At 38.9% G+C, this 18,896-nt stretch overlaps 1 protein-coding gene across 8 annotated transcripts in view; it reads right to left on the bottom strand.

The window, feature by feature from the left end:
* chd6 (chromodomain helicase DNA binding protein 6) overlaps window positions 1-18,896 on the bottom strand; it is a 127,731-nt gene that overhangs the window by 20,989 nt on the left and 87,846 nt on the right. For 7 of the 8 annotated variants that reach the window (XM_053637919.1, XM_053637914.1, XM_053637915.1 and 4 more), the window contains 10 exons: window positions 17,128-17,327; window positions 16,632-16,791; window positions 14,776-14,865; window positions 14,478-14,581; window positions 14,269-14,398; window positions 13,994-14,066; window positions 13,845-13,896; window positions 12,628-12,874; window positions 3,967-4,175; window positions 1,995-3,875 (listed from right to left, as the gene is read on the bottom strand). In XM_053637919.1, the coding sequence (XP_053493894.1) occupies window positions 1,995-3,875; window positions 3,967-4,175; window positions 12,628-12,874; window positions 13,845-13,896; window positions 13,994-14,066; window positions 14,269-14,398; window positions 14,478-14,581; window positions 14,776-14,865; window positions 16,632-16,791; window positions 17,128-17,327 (3,146 nt within the window). The remainder of the gene's footprint in view (window positions 1-1,994; window positions 3,876-3,966; window positions 4,176-12,627; window positions 12,875-13,844; window positions 13,897-13,993; window positions 14,067-14,268; window positions 14,399-14,477; window positions 14,582-14,775; window positions 14,866-16,631; window positions 16,792-17,127; window positions 17,328-18,896) is intronic. The other variant, XM_053637921.1, reaches the window with a different exon arrangement.

Genomic DNA, 18,896 nt, shown 5'->3' with positions numbered 1-18,896 from the left:
CTAGCCAATGGGATGCACAAGTAAGCCATCACTGTATGGGTTTAGCTGCTACAGTGCCATGCAAAGAATGTTATCTGCTCATATCATATTCACGTAACTTATACATATAGACACTTAATCACCTTGTTTTCCTGCTTAGCATGAGAGGATGTTAGTGTTTCAGTTTCAACCCATTTACTGGTAAATTTTTTTTAAAAAATCAGCATATATCCACTTTTCCCAACACTAACTAACTGACTGTGTGAGCTAGCGTTCGGTAGAATTGAGAACTGTCAGCAAATAAGACATGAGTATTTCCACATATTTTCCTGTAAACCCTGTCTTATTGGTCTCGCCTCTGTTCACTGAAGATACAAAATTACAGGCTGTCTTCTTTTACTGACTTTTAGTTATGTCACAGTGAGGGATGAAAATTTTTTGACATGATTTATCCTAGTTAATTTTTTTTTACATCACAAACACCTGTCATTTTAAGGGGGTGTGTAGACTTTTTATATCCACTGTATAACAGTTGTTCCCTCATCAGCCTAATTTTTCTCTCCCTTGAAGTTAATAAGACAAGTAAACAAGAAACCGGAAAACTCCTCTGTACTGAAGACTCTCCTACATGCAAGATTTTTCTAAAAAAAATATACTTTAACTCGTCTTTAACTTTAACTACTTTTACAGCCAATATACACACTATGCAGAGCCTATACAACCTATATAAAATGATCTAATCTGAGTTTGTCTATGTTGCGTTAAGAGAAAGTAGTCCAATCAGATACTAGTGGGCAGGAAAAACATAGCATAAATATTACAGCATGTGAATAGTAAATAAATACAGCACTTGAAAACATTCAGAGCTATTAACTGTTTAAACAATCAATCTAACAGGGCACGCCTGGGCAACAAGAAACACCTGCCAGTCACATGTGTTAATATTTTTGATCACTTGAAAAATGGGTGTGTTTAATCAAAAGGTGCCCTGTTTTAAGTTGTTTAGCAAATCTAATGTAAATATCAGGAAATTAAAGATGAAATTCTGATCCATCATCTCATATTCATATTTTAATCTCAAACCCAGTGTATACCAAAAACAAAGAATTGGCCCTGCCATTCCAATACTTTTCCAGGGTACTGTATATGTTCATGTGTGTACTTTTTATATACACTGAGTCACTTTACCAAAAACCTGTACACCTGCTCATTTATGCAGTTATCCGATCTGAGATGATCATGGGCACCGACTCACCAAAACTGGACAGTTGAAGACTAGAAAAAGATCAGGTGATTAGGTTTGGGTCAAGATTGGGTACAGTTTGGGTGAGCCTGTGCCCATGATAGCCACAGATTCCTGATCTTGGTTGACAGGAGAGAAACCCAATGGGGTCTTCTGTTGTAGTCCATCCACCTTAAGGTTAGCTGTTTTGTGCATGGTGAGATGCTTTTCTGCTCGCCACAGTGGTAAAGTGTGATTATTTAAGTTACAAACCAAACTGGCTATTTTCATCTGACCTCTCTTATCAAAGGGACGTTCCACCAACAGAACTGTTGCTCACCTAATGTTTCCCCCCCCCGCATTATTCTGTGTATATTCTAGTGTGTGAAAATCCCAGGAGATCAGCAGTTTCTGAAATACTTAAACCAGCTCATCTAGTACCAACATCCATGTCATGTTTAGAATCACAGATCACACTTTTTCTTCATTTTGATGTGTCTAGTAAAGTGGACAGTGAGTACATATGGATATATATTATAATCAAACTGCATGCATTTGAATTTCCCATCATCACCCCCACATCTATCTTGCTATGTATATTTTATCTGCATTTTTGATGAACTACCAAGAAAGAATAGTCCTCTTAAATCTGTAAAAAATAATTATAGCAATATACCTAGCCAAATAATAGATTAACACGATATATTGATACAATGATACTGGGTAATGGGTTGGGCTCTACATCCAAGATAAAGACTAGAACTGAATATAGGAATTGGTAAATCTACTGTACCTGTTGTCTTTGTTTCCCCTTCCTTCATCTCAACCTTCACTTCCATATCAGCAGCCTGTTCCAGGTGTGGGGTCAGTGTGGTGCTGTCGGGTTTGGGTTTGACCTCTGACTCTATTGAACCCAAGAGTAACTCCTGTTTTATGTCATGGTCAGCCTCAGGGTCTGGGAACACACAGTGGTCTGGTACTGGGGTGGGAAAAGTGGTAAACAAAGGAAATGAAGAAGGCAAAGTGTGGGAGGAGATTGTGGTGTTGGCTGGACTATTCTCTACTAGTTCTAAAGAATTTTCAAGGGGTTTTCCAGAAGCTTCTTTTACCAACAATTTTTCACTTGGATCATGGGAGGATCCTTCAAGTAGTTCCTCCAGGGTTGCTTTGCATGGTATATCAAAAGGTTCTGTTAAGGGCACTTTATCTGGCTCCATTAGGAGTTTTTCACAAGATTCTTCCAAGTACACTTGACAATGATCCTTCAGGTGTTCCTCACTTGGCATGTCACACTCTACCTTCAGGGGCTCCAAGTGATTTTCCATCAAAGTTTCTAGAGAGGGCACACTATTTGCTTTGTTTTCAATTTCCTCTAGCTTCTGATCAGTTTCCAAATTACTATGGCCACCTTGGGAAGTTTCCTCTTTCTTAAACTGATATTCTACATGTTCTGCTCGATCTTCTGAACTAGGGTTACAATGTATGATGTCAGAATCACACAGCTTTGTTTCTAGCTCTTCACCAATGGACCCTGCTTGGTCAATACCTACATCTGAAAGTGCAAGAGGTTGTGGAGCAACATATTCAGGTGGACTGGCAGATAAATCTGGCTGTTCCATGGAAGTCTCTCCAGTATTTAGATCCTTGAACAACATGAAGCTTGGTGCTAGTGGTTCTACATGGTCACTCTGTGAGTCAGAACTGGGAATGCTTAAACAGCCTGTAAGTGGATCCTCCCGTTCCTGTCCATCTTCAGACTGAGCATGATCCAGGAATTCTGTTTCCAGTGAAGGTTCCCCTAAGATAGGATCACCTTCATTGAAAATATCAGTTGTTTCAGCATGATCTGAGCTTCCCCATGGGGTCTGAAGTTCATTTAGTTCCACTGAAGGGGCCATTAACCCAGTCTCCTCTGAAGACCCCTGTTCTCCCACAAGAACGTCATTTCGAAGTTTCCCATCTATAGAGTCAGTCATGTCTCCTTGTGTCCCTTGTACATCATATGAATTTAACATACTCTGACCAGCGGAGGAGGAATTAAAGGGAAATCCATTGAAGGGCTCTTTGCTAGTTTTGCTATGAAGGGAGCCAGAGGCCAAGCCTTCATGCTGTAAAGACCCAAGATCCAAAGAGTCATTAATTGTGGGGCAATCCAAGAAGCTTTCCCTGGAGGTTGCAGGCATAGTTAAAGTGCTTTCTGATTCTGATGCTGCTGCTACTTCTGAGGCTTGGTGGTGTCCATGTGCATGCATGTGCTGGTGTATTTGTGTGGAGTGAAAGAGGGTATGATGATACTCTGTGGGTTGAGGAGAATGGCAGTGACCCAGATAGCAGTGTTGAGGGGGCAAGCTTGACACTGGGTTGCCATGGTTTTCTTTCTGGATGTAGTTACGGTAGGTCTCCAAGAAAGACAAATGTGAATCATTCAATATGTAGAAGTCAGTGCGGCTAAGACCATGCTTGGCTACACCGTTGAGAAGATCACGGTCATGTTTGCCACATTCCCACCAAACAGGCAAGTAAAGACTAGGACGACACAGCTTCAGCCGCTCCTCTAGGAGCGGGTGATTCAACACCTGCTCACGAACCTTTCGCATGAGCTCAATGCGGTACAATGTACGAGCAGCTCGTTCTTCAGTAATGGGTTCTATACATAGAGTGGGGTCAACCAGACCTACAGTGGAAAACATATATAGTCAGAAATATAGTTTAAGTAACAAAACTAACCCATTCAATATGTCACTTTTTCATCCATCCATCTTTACCTTCATCTTTCCTTGGGGGCAGTCTGCAGGCAGTACGACACATAGACACAAAGCTCCAAAAATATCTCTCCAAACTTTCATCTGTTTTTCTCTCTAAACGAGCAAAGATACGGAACTGGCGCCAGTCAAAAACCTTCTTCTCTGGGTCATATACCACCCCGAATGAGGACACAGTACGGTAGAAATCAGCCTGTTCACGGCGTGTCCACCTGTAACATGAACACACCATAAAAGTGTGGGACAAATTAATTCAGTTTAAATCAGCTTTAAAAAACTTTTACTAACACTAATTTGAGTAATTACTAGTTTTATTTTCTTGGCTAATGTTATGGCTCCAAAAACACTGTAAGCAGAAAATGGTTTCTTTGTTTATAAATAATATAATGGATGCAAGTGCAGCACTTTCAAGTGTCCCTTTAAATAACTGATTTGACTTGGTTATGGACAAAACCAGAAAAAGGACTTAATGACATGACTATGCAGGAATGACACAAAGACAATAAGAATAATGGATCTCTGGAATGCGAGGAGTAAGGAAGCACGTGTAGTGTATGTAGCGTGCAGTGGCTGTTTATTGAAAAGATGTAATTTGGCCTGACGATTTCATTGTTGTTGTTCTCTTATGCCAAATCATTGTTTGTTTTTAATTAGGACATTAGTACTTCGTAGATTACAAGGATTCTTGTTGAGATTTTTTCTTAGCAGTGAAAACAATATAAACAAATTTTTTATAATCAGCACTAAGTGATTTTTTTTTTTACCATCACTGGAGGATGATACTATGGGAACTTGTTTAACCAAGTAAGCACAGACTTACTTAAATGTGTAAATGTTGTTCACATTTATATTTATGAACATGGAATTGCTCATTGGTCTATATATATATATATATAATATATATAAATAATATATATATATTTTATATTATATATATATATATATATATATATATATATATATATATATATATATATATATATATATATATACACATATACACACACACATACATACATACATACATATACACACACACACACACACACACACACATATTAGCCCAAGGAATATAACTGATGTGCAGCAAACGGTTATTGAGCTTCACAAAACAGGAAGTGGCTATAAGAAAATAGCAAAAACACTGAAAATGCCTATTTCCACCATCAGGACAATAATTAAGAAGTTCCAGTCAACTGGAAATGTTATGAATCAACCTGGAATTGGCTGTGTATCTATATATGCACTGTGAATAGGATGGTTCGAGTGGCCAAAAAATCTACAAGGATCACAGCTGGAGAATTGCAGAAGTTAGTTGTGTCTTGGAGTCAGAAAGTCTCCAAAACTACAATCTGAAGTCACCTACATCACCACAAGCTGTTTGGAAGGGTTTCCAAGAAAAATCCTCTACTCTCATCCAAAAACAATCTCAAGTGTTTCAGTTTGCCAGACACTGCTGGAACTTCCAATGGGATCGGGTTCTATGGTCAGATGAATGAAAAATAGAGCTTTTTGGTAATAAACACCAGAGGTGGTTTTGGAGCACACAGAGAGGTAGCCATATGGAAAGTACCTCACGCTCACAGTTAAATATGGTGGTGGCGGCTCTGTTTTGGGACTGTTTTTCTGCCAGAGGACCTGGACATTTTGTTCGGATACATGACATCATGGACTATCAAATATCAACAGATATTAAATGAAAACCTGACTGCCTCTGCCAGAAAGCTAAAATGGGACATGTTTGGATCTTGCAGCAGGACAATGTTCCAAAACATACATCAAAATCAACACAAAAATGGTTTACTGACCACAAAATCAAGGTCCTGCCATGGCCATGCCAGTCCCATGACTTGAAACCCATAGAAAACCTGTGGGGTGAACTGAAGAGGATAGTTCACCAGTGCGGACCTTGAAATTGGAAGGTTCTGGAGAGATTCTGTATGGAGAAACAGTCTCAGATCCCTTGCCATGTATTCTCCAACCTCATCAGGCATTATACCAGAAGACTCAGAGCTGTTATCTTGGCAAAGGGAGGTAGCACAAAGTATTGACTAAAAGGGTACCAATAATTGTTGCACACCTATATTTAACAAAAATTTTTTTTTTTGATAAACCTGTGTTTTGTTTGCAATTGTTTGATATCCGTGAGAGCAGAGAATTTTTGTTAATTTTTTGACGAAAAAAAGTGATTTTGGCCCATTCTTCTAAACATATTTTATTTAAATCTTATTCAATTACATTCAAGTCAGATAATTGATTGGGCCATTCTAATGCCTTGATTTTTTTTTCTGAAACAAATTGAGAGTTTCCTTTGCTGTATGCTTTGGATCGTTGTCCTGCTGGAGGGTCCACCCATGTCTCATCATCATCATCCTGGTGGATAGCAGCAGATTCTTCTCCCGGTAAAGGGCTCCATTCATCATTCCTTCAATTATATGAAATCTGCCAGTACCATGTAATGAAAAACAGCCCCACACAATGATGCTTCACCTCCAAACTTCACTGGTGGTACAGTGTTTTAAGGGTGATGTGCAGTGCCATTTCTTCTCAAAACATGGTGTGTAGTATGACAGCCAAAATCTGACCAGACTACACTCTCCCAATATTTCATAGGCTTGTCCAAATGACTTGTAGCAAACTTTAAACGAGCTTCGACATGCCTCCTTAGTAATGGAGTCTTGTGGGGTGAGCGTGAGCAGTGGAGTGCATTGCCTATTGTTTTCGCTGTGATGATGACACCTGCTGCCTCCAAGCGTTTCTGGAGCTCTTTCTGAGTGGTCCTTGGTTCTTGAGCTACTCTTCTGACTATTCTTCTGACTCCCTGGTCAGAAATCTTGCAAGTAGCTCCTGTGCGTGGCCGGTTGATGACGGAGTGATGTTGCTTCCACTTGTGGATAATGGGGCTTACTGGCAGATTCAGAAGTTTTGAAATACGTTTGTATCCGATTCAATTAATATGTTTTGCAACAATAGGGTTGCGAAGGTCTTGGGAGAGCTCTTACCCGTTATGAGATGTTTCTTGTGTGACGCCTTGGTAACAAAAAGCCTTTTTATAGACCATCAGTTTACTAACTCAGCTGATATTAATTTGCATGGATAGGGGGTATAATTACTTACGGATTTCAGATGGGTCCTTTCCTTACCTTATCTTGGAGAACTGCTTTTTCTTAGCGTGTTCAATACGTTTTTCCTATGTCATTCCACTTTATTACACCTAACTTTATTTATGGATTTTAATGTTGTGAATTCATTATATTTCCGAATTTCTTGAGTTAATGCTGATGTCTGGTGGAAATTTCATGTGAATAGCCTCATTGGGAATATATTTACTGAAAAAAAGATGACACGTTCAATACTTATTTCCCCCACTGTGCATGTATGTGTGTGTGTGTATGTATTTTATATATATATATATATATATATATATATATATATATATATATATATATATATATATATATACACACACATATATACACACACACACACACATATACAGTATCTCACAAAAGTGAGTACACCCCTCACATTTTTGTAAATATTTGATTATATCTTTTCATGTGACAACACTGAAGAAATGACACTTTACAATGTAAAGTAGTGAGTGTACAGCTTGTGTAACAGTGTAAATTTGCAGGGTTGTACTCACTTTTGTTGCCAGCGGTTTAGACATTAATGGCTGTGTGTTATTTTGAGGGGACAGCAAATTTACACTGTTACACAAGCTGTACACTCACTACTTTACATTGCAGCAAAGTGTCATTTCTTCAGTGTCACATTAAAAGATATAATCAAATATGTGAGATACTGTGTATATATATATATATATATATATATATATATATATATATATATATATATATATATATATATATAGAGGAAGCAGTGTCGCAGGAAGCAGTGTCCCTCAAGCTGACGCAAATTTTTTCTAAATCTCTATACTTTAAAAATATAATTTTTCACTTTTATAACGTTTACAGATATCACGATACTGTTTTAGATAAAAACAATCGTAACGTTGCACTGTTGCTAAGTTTCATTGGATCTTACAAACATCCGCAACTAGCTTGTAGCCCGCTAGCATCACCTTACCGCTAGCCTTGTTTACATTTCAGATTTATCTCATTTACCGCTGTTTTAAAAGCAAATATGTCAGTTGTTTCTCCGCTTTTGAGTGCGGATGAGGACTCGCTCGAGCTGCACATGGTGCTGTTGGAACTGGAGACAGTAGAGAAACAGATCCGCGGCCTACTCGACAAGTAGACCCAGCTGCTGGAGCAAAGAACCATGCTGGAAACATCTTGTGCTTCCGCCTACACATCCAAGTTAAGCACGCAGCGTGGTATTACCACTCCCAGCCCCTCTACGCCGTGTGTTTCTCTGTGCAGGGACCGTGCACCCAAGACTCATCCAGCCGAGGTCTCAGTCACGCCGGCGCCAACACACCATGGACCTTGGGTGAACCAGCGGCAGAAGGCGCAGGCCATACCATGGGCGAGGACCTCTCCCGCTACACCACCTCCGGTGTTCGAGATCCCAACCAGGAACCGCTTTGCCCCTCTCCGTCAGACCAGACCAAACGCTGTGATCGTCGGGGACTCCATTGTGCGAAACGTCCGTGTCGCTTCAACTAAGGGTAAGGTGCACACACATTGTTTTTCTGGTGCTCGTGTCCTTGATGTCACTGCGCAGGTACCAGGAATCCTGAAGAAGGACGAGAGCATTGGAGCGGTCATGCTGCACGCGGGGGCGAACGACATCAGGCTGCGGCAGACGGAGGTTCTGAAGAGGGACTTCACCGGCCTGATCAAGACGGTACGCGGCAGATCACCCACCACGAAGATCATAGTCTCTGGACCTCTTCCCACATACAGACATTGAGCTGAAAGGTTCAGTAGACTTCTCGCTTTAAATGACTGGTTAGTTTCTTGGTGTAATGAACAGAATCTGCTGTTTGTTAATAAGTGGAATCTGTTCTGGGAGTGTCCTAGGTTGTTTCGTCCTGATGGCCTGCACCCCAGCAACCTCGGAGCAGAACTACTGTCAGACAACATCTCCAAGATGCTACACACCAAGAGACCACCTACCATGAGTACATCTTCCTACAATAACAACATTCATCAAAATCAATGTTCAATTAATAGTTTAGTACTTGTAGTACATTCTATAGAGACTGTGTCTGTTCCCCGAGCTATACAAATACATAGAAAATTTTGGAAAGTTTGTTTTAGTAACCTAATTAACATAAAATTAGATCATACCGAATGCACATCCAGTACCTTTGATCTGAAGCTAGGACTATTAAACATTAGATCTCTTGCGTCTAAGGCTCTTATTGTTAACGAAATCATTACTGAGCGGGAATGTAACAATGTGTTTAACGGAAACTTGGATTAAACTAAACAAGTACATAGCATTAAATGAAGCCAGTCCTCTTGGATACAGTTATGTACATCAGCCTCGTTTAACTGGAAGAGGAGGAGGTGTCGCACTCATCCATAGACAAAATCTAGGCATCACACAAAAACCTAGTTATAAATTAAATTCTTCTGAAATTCTTTATACCAGCATAACTTATGAAGCCACATAAAATAAGTCAATTCTGCTAATTATTATTTACAGACCCCCAGGGCCATATACTGAATTCCTTAGTGAATTTGCAACTTTTATCTCAAACCTGGTTGTTTCTGTAGAGAAAGCATTAATCGTTGGTAATTTTAATATTCAGTCAACCCTCTGCTACACGCTAGATAGAGTGGCTCCACACAAAAGAAAATTAGAGCGAAAAAGCTAGCACCCTGGTATAACGATCAAACACGTACCTTAAAACAGACCGCTCGACAATTAGAACATAAATGGCGTCAAACCAAATTGGTAGCATTTCAAACAGCATGGAAGGAGAGCCTACTGATCTATAGAAAATCTCTTAGTGATGCTAGAAAAGTTTCTCTCTCCACCTTAATAGGAGATAACAAAAACAATTCAAGATTTCTATTAAACACGGTAGCAAAATTAACTAGGAATAAAACCACTACAGAAAGAAGCACTCAATCATTACATAGCAGATTTCAAGAATTTTTTCATTGATAAAGTTGAAAATATTAGATGTGAAATTCAGGCTATTAATTTAAAACCAGACAGTATTCTAACCAACCCTATAGATGATAATATAGCAATATCAGATCAATGTTTAGAATGTTTTACTCCCCTTAGAGACCGAACTAGCTTCAATAATCTCTTCAGCGAATTCATCAACTTGCATACTAGATCCTGTACCTTCATGTTTCTTTAAACAGATTTGTCCTGGAGTAATTGAACCCCTTTTAAATATAATCAATTCTTCCCTTAGCACTGGCTATGTACCTAAATCACTTAAATTAACAGTTATTAAACCCCTGATTAAAAAACCTGACCTTGTCCCCTCTCAACTGTCCAGCTATAGACCTATATCATATCTCCCCTTTTTCAACCAAGATCGTAGAAAAGTTTGTACACAGCAGCTATGCTCGTACTTACGTAGGAATAACATTTATGAAATGTATCAGTCAGGATTTAGACCTCATCATAGCACAGAGACAGCGTTAGTTAAAGTAGTAAACAACCTTCTACTGACTTCTGATCAGGGTTGTGTCTCGTTGCTTGTATTACTCGACCTTAGTGCAGCTTTTGATACTATAGATCATACTATTCTCCTTGATAGATTAGAAAATGTTGGCATTAAGGGAACAGTCCTCTCCTGGCTCAGGTCTTATCTGACCGATCGTTATCAGTTCGTAGATGTAAATGGAGACTTCTCCACGCATACCGAGGTTAAATTTGGTGTTCCACAAGGTTCTGTTTTAGGCCCACTGCTTTATACTTTATATATGCTACCTCTAGGTCAAATTATTCGTAAACATGGAATTAGCTTCCACTGTTATGCTGATGATACACAGCTGTATGTTTCAGCGAAGCCAGAGGACAGACAGCAGCTTAGTAAAGTTGAGGACTGTGTAAAGGACATTAGCCGTTGGATGCTAACTCACTTCCTTTTACTTAATTCTGATAAGACAGAAGAACTTGTACTAGGACCACGTGTAGCTAGAAGTAATCTTTCTGATCTCACAGTAACTCTGGATGGTCTTTCTGTTTCATCATGTGCAGCAGTAAAAGACCTTGGAGTGATTATTGACTCCAGTCTATCATTTGATGCTCATGTAGATAATATTACTAGGATAGTCTTCTTTCATCTCAGAAATATTTCTAAAATAAGAAATATATTGTCACTACATGATGCATAAATATTAGTTCATGCATTCATCACCTCTAGACTAGATTACTGTAACACCTTACTGTCTGGATGTTCCAGTAGGAGCATAAACAAACTCCAGTTAGTCCAGAATGCAGCTGCTAGAGTCCTAACTAGAACCAGAAGATACGACCACATCACCCCGATCTTATCCACACTGCATTGGCTCCCAGTGAAATCTCGCATTGATTATAAAATACTATTATTAACTTATAAACTTATCTCACGCCACAGTATCTAAGCAAACCTTTAGTTTTCTATGATCTGCCATGCCTACTTAGATCAAAAGATGCAGGCTATTTGACGGTACCTCGAATAGCGAAGGCTACAGCAGGGGGAAGAGCTTTCGCTTATAGAGCCCCACAGTTATGGAACAGTCTTCCAATTAGTGTTCGGGACTCAGACACAGTCTCAGTGTTTAAGTCTAGGCTTAAAACGTATTTGTTTACTCAAGCCTACCCTGACTAGACTTTGTTATTCAAAGCACAGTCCTAAGAGTCTCCTCTCTCCCTCTCTCCCTCTCTCCTTCTGTCGAGCCACGCACGATTTTATGGAGATACTAGAGATCCTGATCCTTTCTGCTCTCCGGACCTGCCTGATCCGTTTCGTATGTCCTACCTCTGGATGGAGCTCTCATCTACTCCAATTCCAGATGGACACACTCGCTGTGGTTGCTGGGACTACGGCTGCTTCTAAGGCCAAACAGACTTCATATTAAACCATAATGAACTTTCCTTTACTTTTACACTATCCGTTCAATTCAATTCAATTTTATTTGTACAGCGCTTTTTACAATAGACATTGTCTCAAAGCAATCCAATGTTACCCAGATGAGGACGGGTTCCCTTCTGAGTCTGGTTCCTCTCAAGGTTTCTTCCTCTAAACATCTTAGGGAGTTTTTGCTTGCCACCGGCTTGCTCAATTGGGATAAATTTGCACATTTAAAATCTGTATACCGTGTTTATGTTTCTGTAAAGCTGCTTTGAGACAATGTCCATTGTTAAAAGCACTATACAGATAAAATTTAATTGAAAGAGATATACATATTTTTTATATTTTATATATATATATATATATATATATATATATATATATATATATATATATATATATATATATACACACACACACACACACACAGTATGTAGATGGACGTTTTAAGTAGCACCTTACAGAAAGAGACGTGGAAGTCCTGTGTACATGTACATATGTATGTATGTATGTATGTATGAATGTATGTATGTGTGTGCTCCACTGGGTGAAATAACACTAAACTGTACTGTAGATACAGTCCCTGAAATAAGAGGACATGTTGCTGTAACACCCAAAACTGTAAAATTAATATGTAACAACAAAAAAATCCTGACATGGCTCACCTTCTTTGCCACTCAAGGAAAAGTGGATCAGAATTTGTCATACAGCGTCGTAGCTCCTCACCCAGTTGCCAGGCAACAGGACCAATGCCCTCTTGCCCAAGAATTTCATGACGAAATGGTTCACGGCGTGTGTAGCGCTGATAGGCAGTAATAAGTCGTCGTAATCTTGCTGTAAGAGCAGATGCTGTCGGCCATAGTGCCTGACCTTGCTCCACTACCTCCTCAGATAATCCGTCCGGACGAGTCACTACACCAAAAACACATTGCTTCTGTGACAATAGCACATACCTAAATATCATTGATGCATAATAATGTCACACTAGGGGTTGCATGACTTAATTTGTACTAGTCGACCAGTAATTCAGAAAATACAAAATAAAATAAAATAAATAAATAAATAAAGATTCAGGACATTGCTATTTTTAGGCTCTTTAATTAGTGTAGCAAAGAAGGCATCAAACCACACTTCAATCAACAGTCACAGGCTACAAATTACCAGCTTCTTTGAGGCTACACTGTCAACAATAAAAGTTAATAAATCTGTGCAATAAATTGCAAACAAAAGAATAAGTCACTCAATGGTCAGCCTTACTTGGATGGAGGATGCTATTTCTACAGCAGCATCTGTGAGGTTTTTCTGCCATGTTCAGATCCAGCCTTAGCAGTGAAAGTGAGTGTGAATCGGCCTCTGTGAGCTAGCTACAGCACCGCTCTAAACTAGCTGAGTGGGATTGGCTAGTGACATGCAACCCACTGCACTGAAAACACTCTTTGGCAGAGTGCACATTCACTCTGCCACAGTGCAATGATTTTATTAAAATTTATTTAGATTTAAAGGACAACAAAACTAACAGTAGAGCAATTTCTTTCAGGGGCAGGTGGGTGCAGGATTAAAAACAGTCTTGCACACATCTCTATACTTCATGGAATTTAACATCAAAATGACAACTTTCCATTAAAGCAACAGTTCTGCACAATGTGAAATGTTTTTACACTAAAAAAAAAGTACAGTTAACCTGTTTTTTTTTTTTTACTTTACTGTCTGTCTGCATTTCCTTACCATCTGCCTCGCTGTCCACAGTGCCCCACAGCAGCAATTAGTGAATGTATTAGTCGACTAGTCTATGCAACCCCTAAGACAAATTAGATATGTATTTATATTTAACATGTTAATATGCCCAGCAAAAATCTTTCATACAGTTCTCAAAAAAACCTACCTCCAAGAGAACTGTCATGTTTCTCTGTGTCCTCTGAGAAAGAGTTTGCCTGCTTTGAAGGAAGCATATTGGATGTTACAACATTAAAATTTATGCCATTTAACCTACAACTTTCCAAAAATATTGTTCGCCTGACATTTATTCATCACCTTTTTCTTTTCTTTGTCTTCTATTCCCTCTGGCTTACCATCTACTTCTTTTATATCATCGCTCTTGCTTACACTGCAAAACAATGAATCAAATTAAGCATATTCTGGCAGCTACTACAAATTACAAAGTATGAAGTCAATGTGATTCAACCAAAATAAAATATGTTCATATGAATTAATTTGTTATTTCTTATGTTTAAGCTCTAATGAATTGTTCCAAAAGCAACTGGCCACCTAAAATACAACACCTACTATTGTTGTCAAGCATAATTTACCTGTCATGTATATCGGGGGCAACCTCAGCACCACTCTGCTCTGCTGTAAGTGCAATGACATCTGGCATTCCCACCCGCTCTAAGAAACAGAGCTGAGGATCTGCACGCATGGCATTGTACCTCTCATACCCTAAAAGACAACATAAAAATGATTAATGTAAAAAAAATTTTTACTAGTTATTCCCTGTACTTCAGTAGTTTCAACCTACCATGTTTGTGTACTCCAATAAGCAGAGACTTATCTGCCTCTGCATCCCACCAACCAGTAGGAATTTCCATGTAGTCAACTTCTGGCAGGGCCACCTCTAATTTACTACACAAAACGTAAGATTTAAGTAATAAAAAAATAAGAAAAAGCAAACAGTGAATCACAACCAGTTAGTAAAATCATAGCTAAGCTACTGATTAGACAAACTTTTTGGGTGAACCACTGACAGTTTACATAGTTGCTTGACAATTTTTTTTTTTTTTTTAAATGTGGAAAACATAGGCTGGCAAACACGGTACCTGGCTGAGACTCCTTCTAGAGCCTGATTGGCAGCCTCCCCGAGTACCTCTGCTTTAAGGTAATACAGCATCCGCACCCTCAGCAGTACCCTATAGACAGACATAGTTTTGGTTTGAATTTTACCATCTGTGGTCATGCTGGGATTTTATCATATATATCTACACTTACACTGTGGATTCTGTTTTTCAGTCTTCATGACTGAAAATATTCTTCAGACATCCCCCAATGAAGATGGATTGCAAGTTGTTTGCTATTGCTAAGCTTAATAATAATAATAATAATAATAATAATAATAATAATAATTTTCTTTGCTATGTCTCTGTCTATCCTATCCAGGGTGGGTTGCAACCTAAATAAAATGGAATTGAATGAAATTTATTCCAAGAAAACCTTTTAAACTTTTTACGGTTAAATTTACTTTTCATTTTACTTGACTTTTTTTTTTTTAAGTTTCAAAGTTCACGAGTCATCTATGATTTCCTGTTTAGCTGGGTTATAAATAGGAATTTAGCACAGAGGCCATACAGTATTCCCTTAGTCATTCAACAACACAGGGAAGAGTTGAGAATACACAAATGAAAAGAGACAAAAGTGTTTAAAACAACTGAAGCTGTTACAATCCTGCATGAAAAAGGATACAAAGGAGAAGCAAAAAAAAAAAAAAAATCTGCATAGCCAAGGTTGCAGAATTGCAGAAGATGGTAACAATTTGGGGTGACCAGTCTCCAAATCACATGTCGGTAAACTATTTTGATAGCATGCCATAAGAAAGCCCTTTCTTTTCCCTTTAATATCTAGCTAGTCACATTTTCTTGCCTATGTCCAACACTTTTCTGCTTTTAATCTATGCAATCATTTCAAATATAACATGTTTTCTCCAGTTAGTCCAGAATGCAGCTCCAAGAATCCTTACCAGATAGAACCAGAAGATATGACCATAAAACACCTATTTATCCACACTGCTTTGGCTCTCAGTAAGATTTCGCATTGATTATAAAATTCTACTATTGACCTATAAAGCACTAAATTGTGGTTGCTGGATGCCTTATGTCCCAGGGGCACCCTCATGTCTGTGTTACCTTCTGGCTCTCCTTTTTAGTTATGCTGTCATAGCTAGTCTTGCCGGAGTCCCTGCTTGGACAGTACATGGTCCTTAACCATTACAGGACAATAAGCATACTTAATAATCTCTCCCTCTCTCTCTCGCTACACGTTACTCTGAGATACCAATGATCCTGGCCCCTTCTGTTTCCAGACCTGCCAGATCCATCCTGATGCCCTATTTCTGGTTGGAGTTCTCATTAACTGGAAGTCATATGCTGCTGCTAAGGATGGCCCCACATGGTGCAGATCACTGAGATTACTGATGATGATACCACTTAAAAACTATAATAATGGCTTTGGACCTCAATTCATTTGAACAGTTATGCTATGATAGTTGTAGGACTGCAATTGCCACAAATAGTTTTGCACTCAAATCTCCATCAGTGAACAGTGGATAAGATCAACAAAACAGACTTTGTTTAAAAACTGTAATGAATTTCCTGGTTACAGAATTTCACGATTTGACCATGTAGTGCACAGTTACAGAAGAAATTTATTTATAATTGCACTATCCGGTGTCACCCAGAAGAGGATGGGTTCCCTTTTAAGTCTTGCTCCTCTCATGTTTTCTTCCTCATTTCATGGGAGTTTTTCCCTGCCACCGTCACCTCTGGCTTGCTCATTAGGGATAAATTCATACATTTAAAATCTATATCTATGTATGTGTGCAAAGCTGCTTTGGGCCAATGTCCATTGTTAAAAGCTAAACAAATAAAACTGATCTGAATTGAACTGTTTTGTGGGGTCTCACTTGTTACAGTGCTGTTTGAGGTGTTTCTTGTAGCTGTCATCCTGGAGTACTACTTCGGGGTTACAGTGGACTAGCCAGTCAGCATTCTTTAGCTCAGGAGGACTTAACTGGTTCTTTAGTTTCTTACCCTTGCGTCCCCGGGGTACAGGAACAGACAGTCCTGCACATAAACAAAGTCTCAATCAGTGACAACATATTTTAATTATTTTGATATTTTTGCAAAACATACAAAAACATTAAGTACTGCATTTTCATTTGGTCCACACCTCCATGCAGAACATTTTAAATCACTGTTATATTCTTTGGTTTGTGCATATGGACTCCCTTCTTCTATTCAAACCACCAGGTTTTTAAACCAGGTTTTTACAGAAACTGAGATGGTCTTTGCAAAAATTTATATTTTAGGACAAAAAGATAAAGCATATTGTATCATATTGTTCCATACAATGCTCTACATTCAATACATTCAACAAACTGGATAAAAACTGGCTATTACCTGAGTGGTTATGGAGTGCTTGATTGTGCCCATCCTTGGTGGGTGTGATTAAGTCCCAGATGAAGCTTTTGATCTTGTCGTCACCTCTGTAGTGACGTACACAGTAGGCAAGCAGTGCTCTGCACAGGACTTCCACATCTCTTTCTGTAAGGTGCCACTTAAAACGTCCATGATTCAGTATGTCCTTCCACCGCCCCCACCTATACATACAGTTTGAATATTAAAAATGATTAAAACAGGAATACCAAATTCAGAGGCTTTGTTAACAAAGAAAATAAAAACTTAAAACACATGCATACTGTTTAAAAATCACTATGTTTATTGACTATTATTGCAAACAGAAAAAGTGTAACTGTGGTTCTATCAACCCTGTCAGGATCAGTGAGTATCACTTGAATATTTGTTTTTGAACACACACACACACACGCACGCACGCACCATTCCAACCAGTGATGCAGTAAAGTACAACACAGTATTTGCAATAAATACTGCTGTCATACAGACCTTTTCCCTGATACTTTCTTCTCAGTTGGCACTGGTTCAGAATGAGAGGAAAGCTTGGGAGTTATCAGGTAGGGGTTAGGTTATATGGTAAGTTATAAGGTAGAGGCTGGGCATCTAGCCTGACCTGCTCATAATCCTCCATGTTAGCCAGAACACATGCCATTGTTCAGCAATCAATGTGCCATGGTAAGTTCTGCTGCTACTAGTGTTGTACAAAAGAGGGTATTCTGTGCTGTGTAGCACCATCCTATCCTACAACGGACCACAACGTTTACAGCGGCTGCCATGATTAGTTCAGTGCCCGTCAGTGGCACCTGAAAGCTAGCAGGGGCCAACACAGACCCTTCTTCATACCTTTCTGAGGTCTGAGCTGACTTAATATGATAGATCAACTACAAGGTTATTAACAGCCACGATGTGGCTGTAGACAACTTTGTGTTCCTCTGATAAGGAATGGGGAGGATGGCAGGTCCTTGGGCTCTGTCCTTGGGCTCTCTTGGGCATGAGTCCAAGTTGTACAATCTCAGTTCCTGAATCACTGATTTTAGCAGAGCTGGAAGGCTGTTAATTTACCTAGAAGTAACTACATTCTGGGCTACTTGTTATGCTCATCAGCCATGCCAAACTCACACAAGATGGTATCCTTAACCATCAAGAGAAAGTAAATGGGTTGCAATAGAACTTATCCCCTGCAAACTATTTTAAAAAAATCAGTGCAGTTATTGACAATTATTGCAAATAGAAAAACAGTCCTGTTTCTTTTCATAAATGTAAGGACAAATTTTGAAAATGTGGTGTGGCAAAGGAACATAAAGGTATACATATATTTTACGAATTTGGTTATTTCTCTGGTAGAATTATATTATTAAAAGTCTGAGGATGTAATTTCTGCCTTTTCCAAAATATTTTCAGCATAACAATTGTTTTAATTACCCTCATAAATCAATATTATTATCAATGATGCTGCAATAAACAATAGAAGGTTGGTTTTTTTTTTCTACCTTCTCTAATAATGTAACAGATGGGGCTATGATTTTACATGGGTCTGCAAAATGAGGGAGAGATATAGGGATGAGTCAGAGGGGCAAAGGCTAAAGTGGCCCACCTGAACCTTGCTTTCTGTTACACTTGTTCTCTGGCCAGTCTCATTCACCTGACAGTCCGTAGTGGCCTGGTGGTCCTCCACTTAGCCGTAGGACTAAAGTTACACACAATTCCACAACTGAGAATCAAAAATAGCTCAAAACCCTGATATTATTCTCCAC

This window comes from Ictalurus furcatus, chromosome 12, assembly GCF_023375685.1.
Source record: "Ictalurus furcatus strain D&B chromosome 12, Billie_1.0, whole genome shotgun sequence".
NCBI classification, from domain to species: Eukaryota; Metazoa; Chordata; class Actinopteri; order Siluriformes; family Ictaluridae; genus Ictalurus; species Ictalurus furcatus.
Note: the sequence above shows the minus strand (reverse complement) of the source record. Positions and strands in the feature narration are given on the sequence as shown.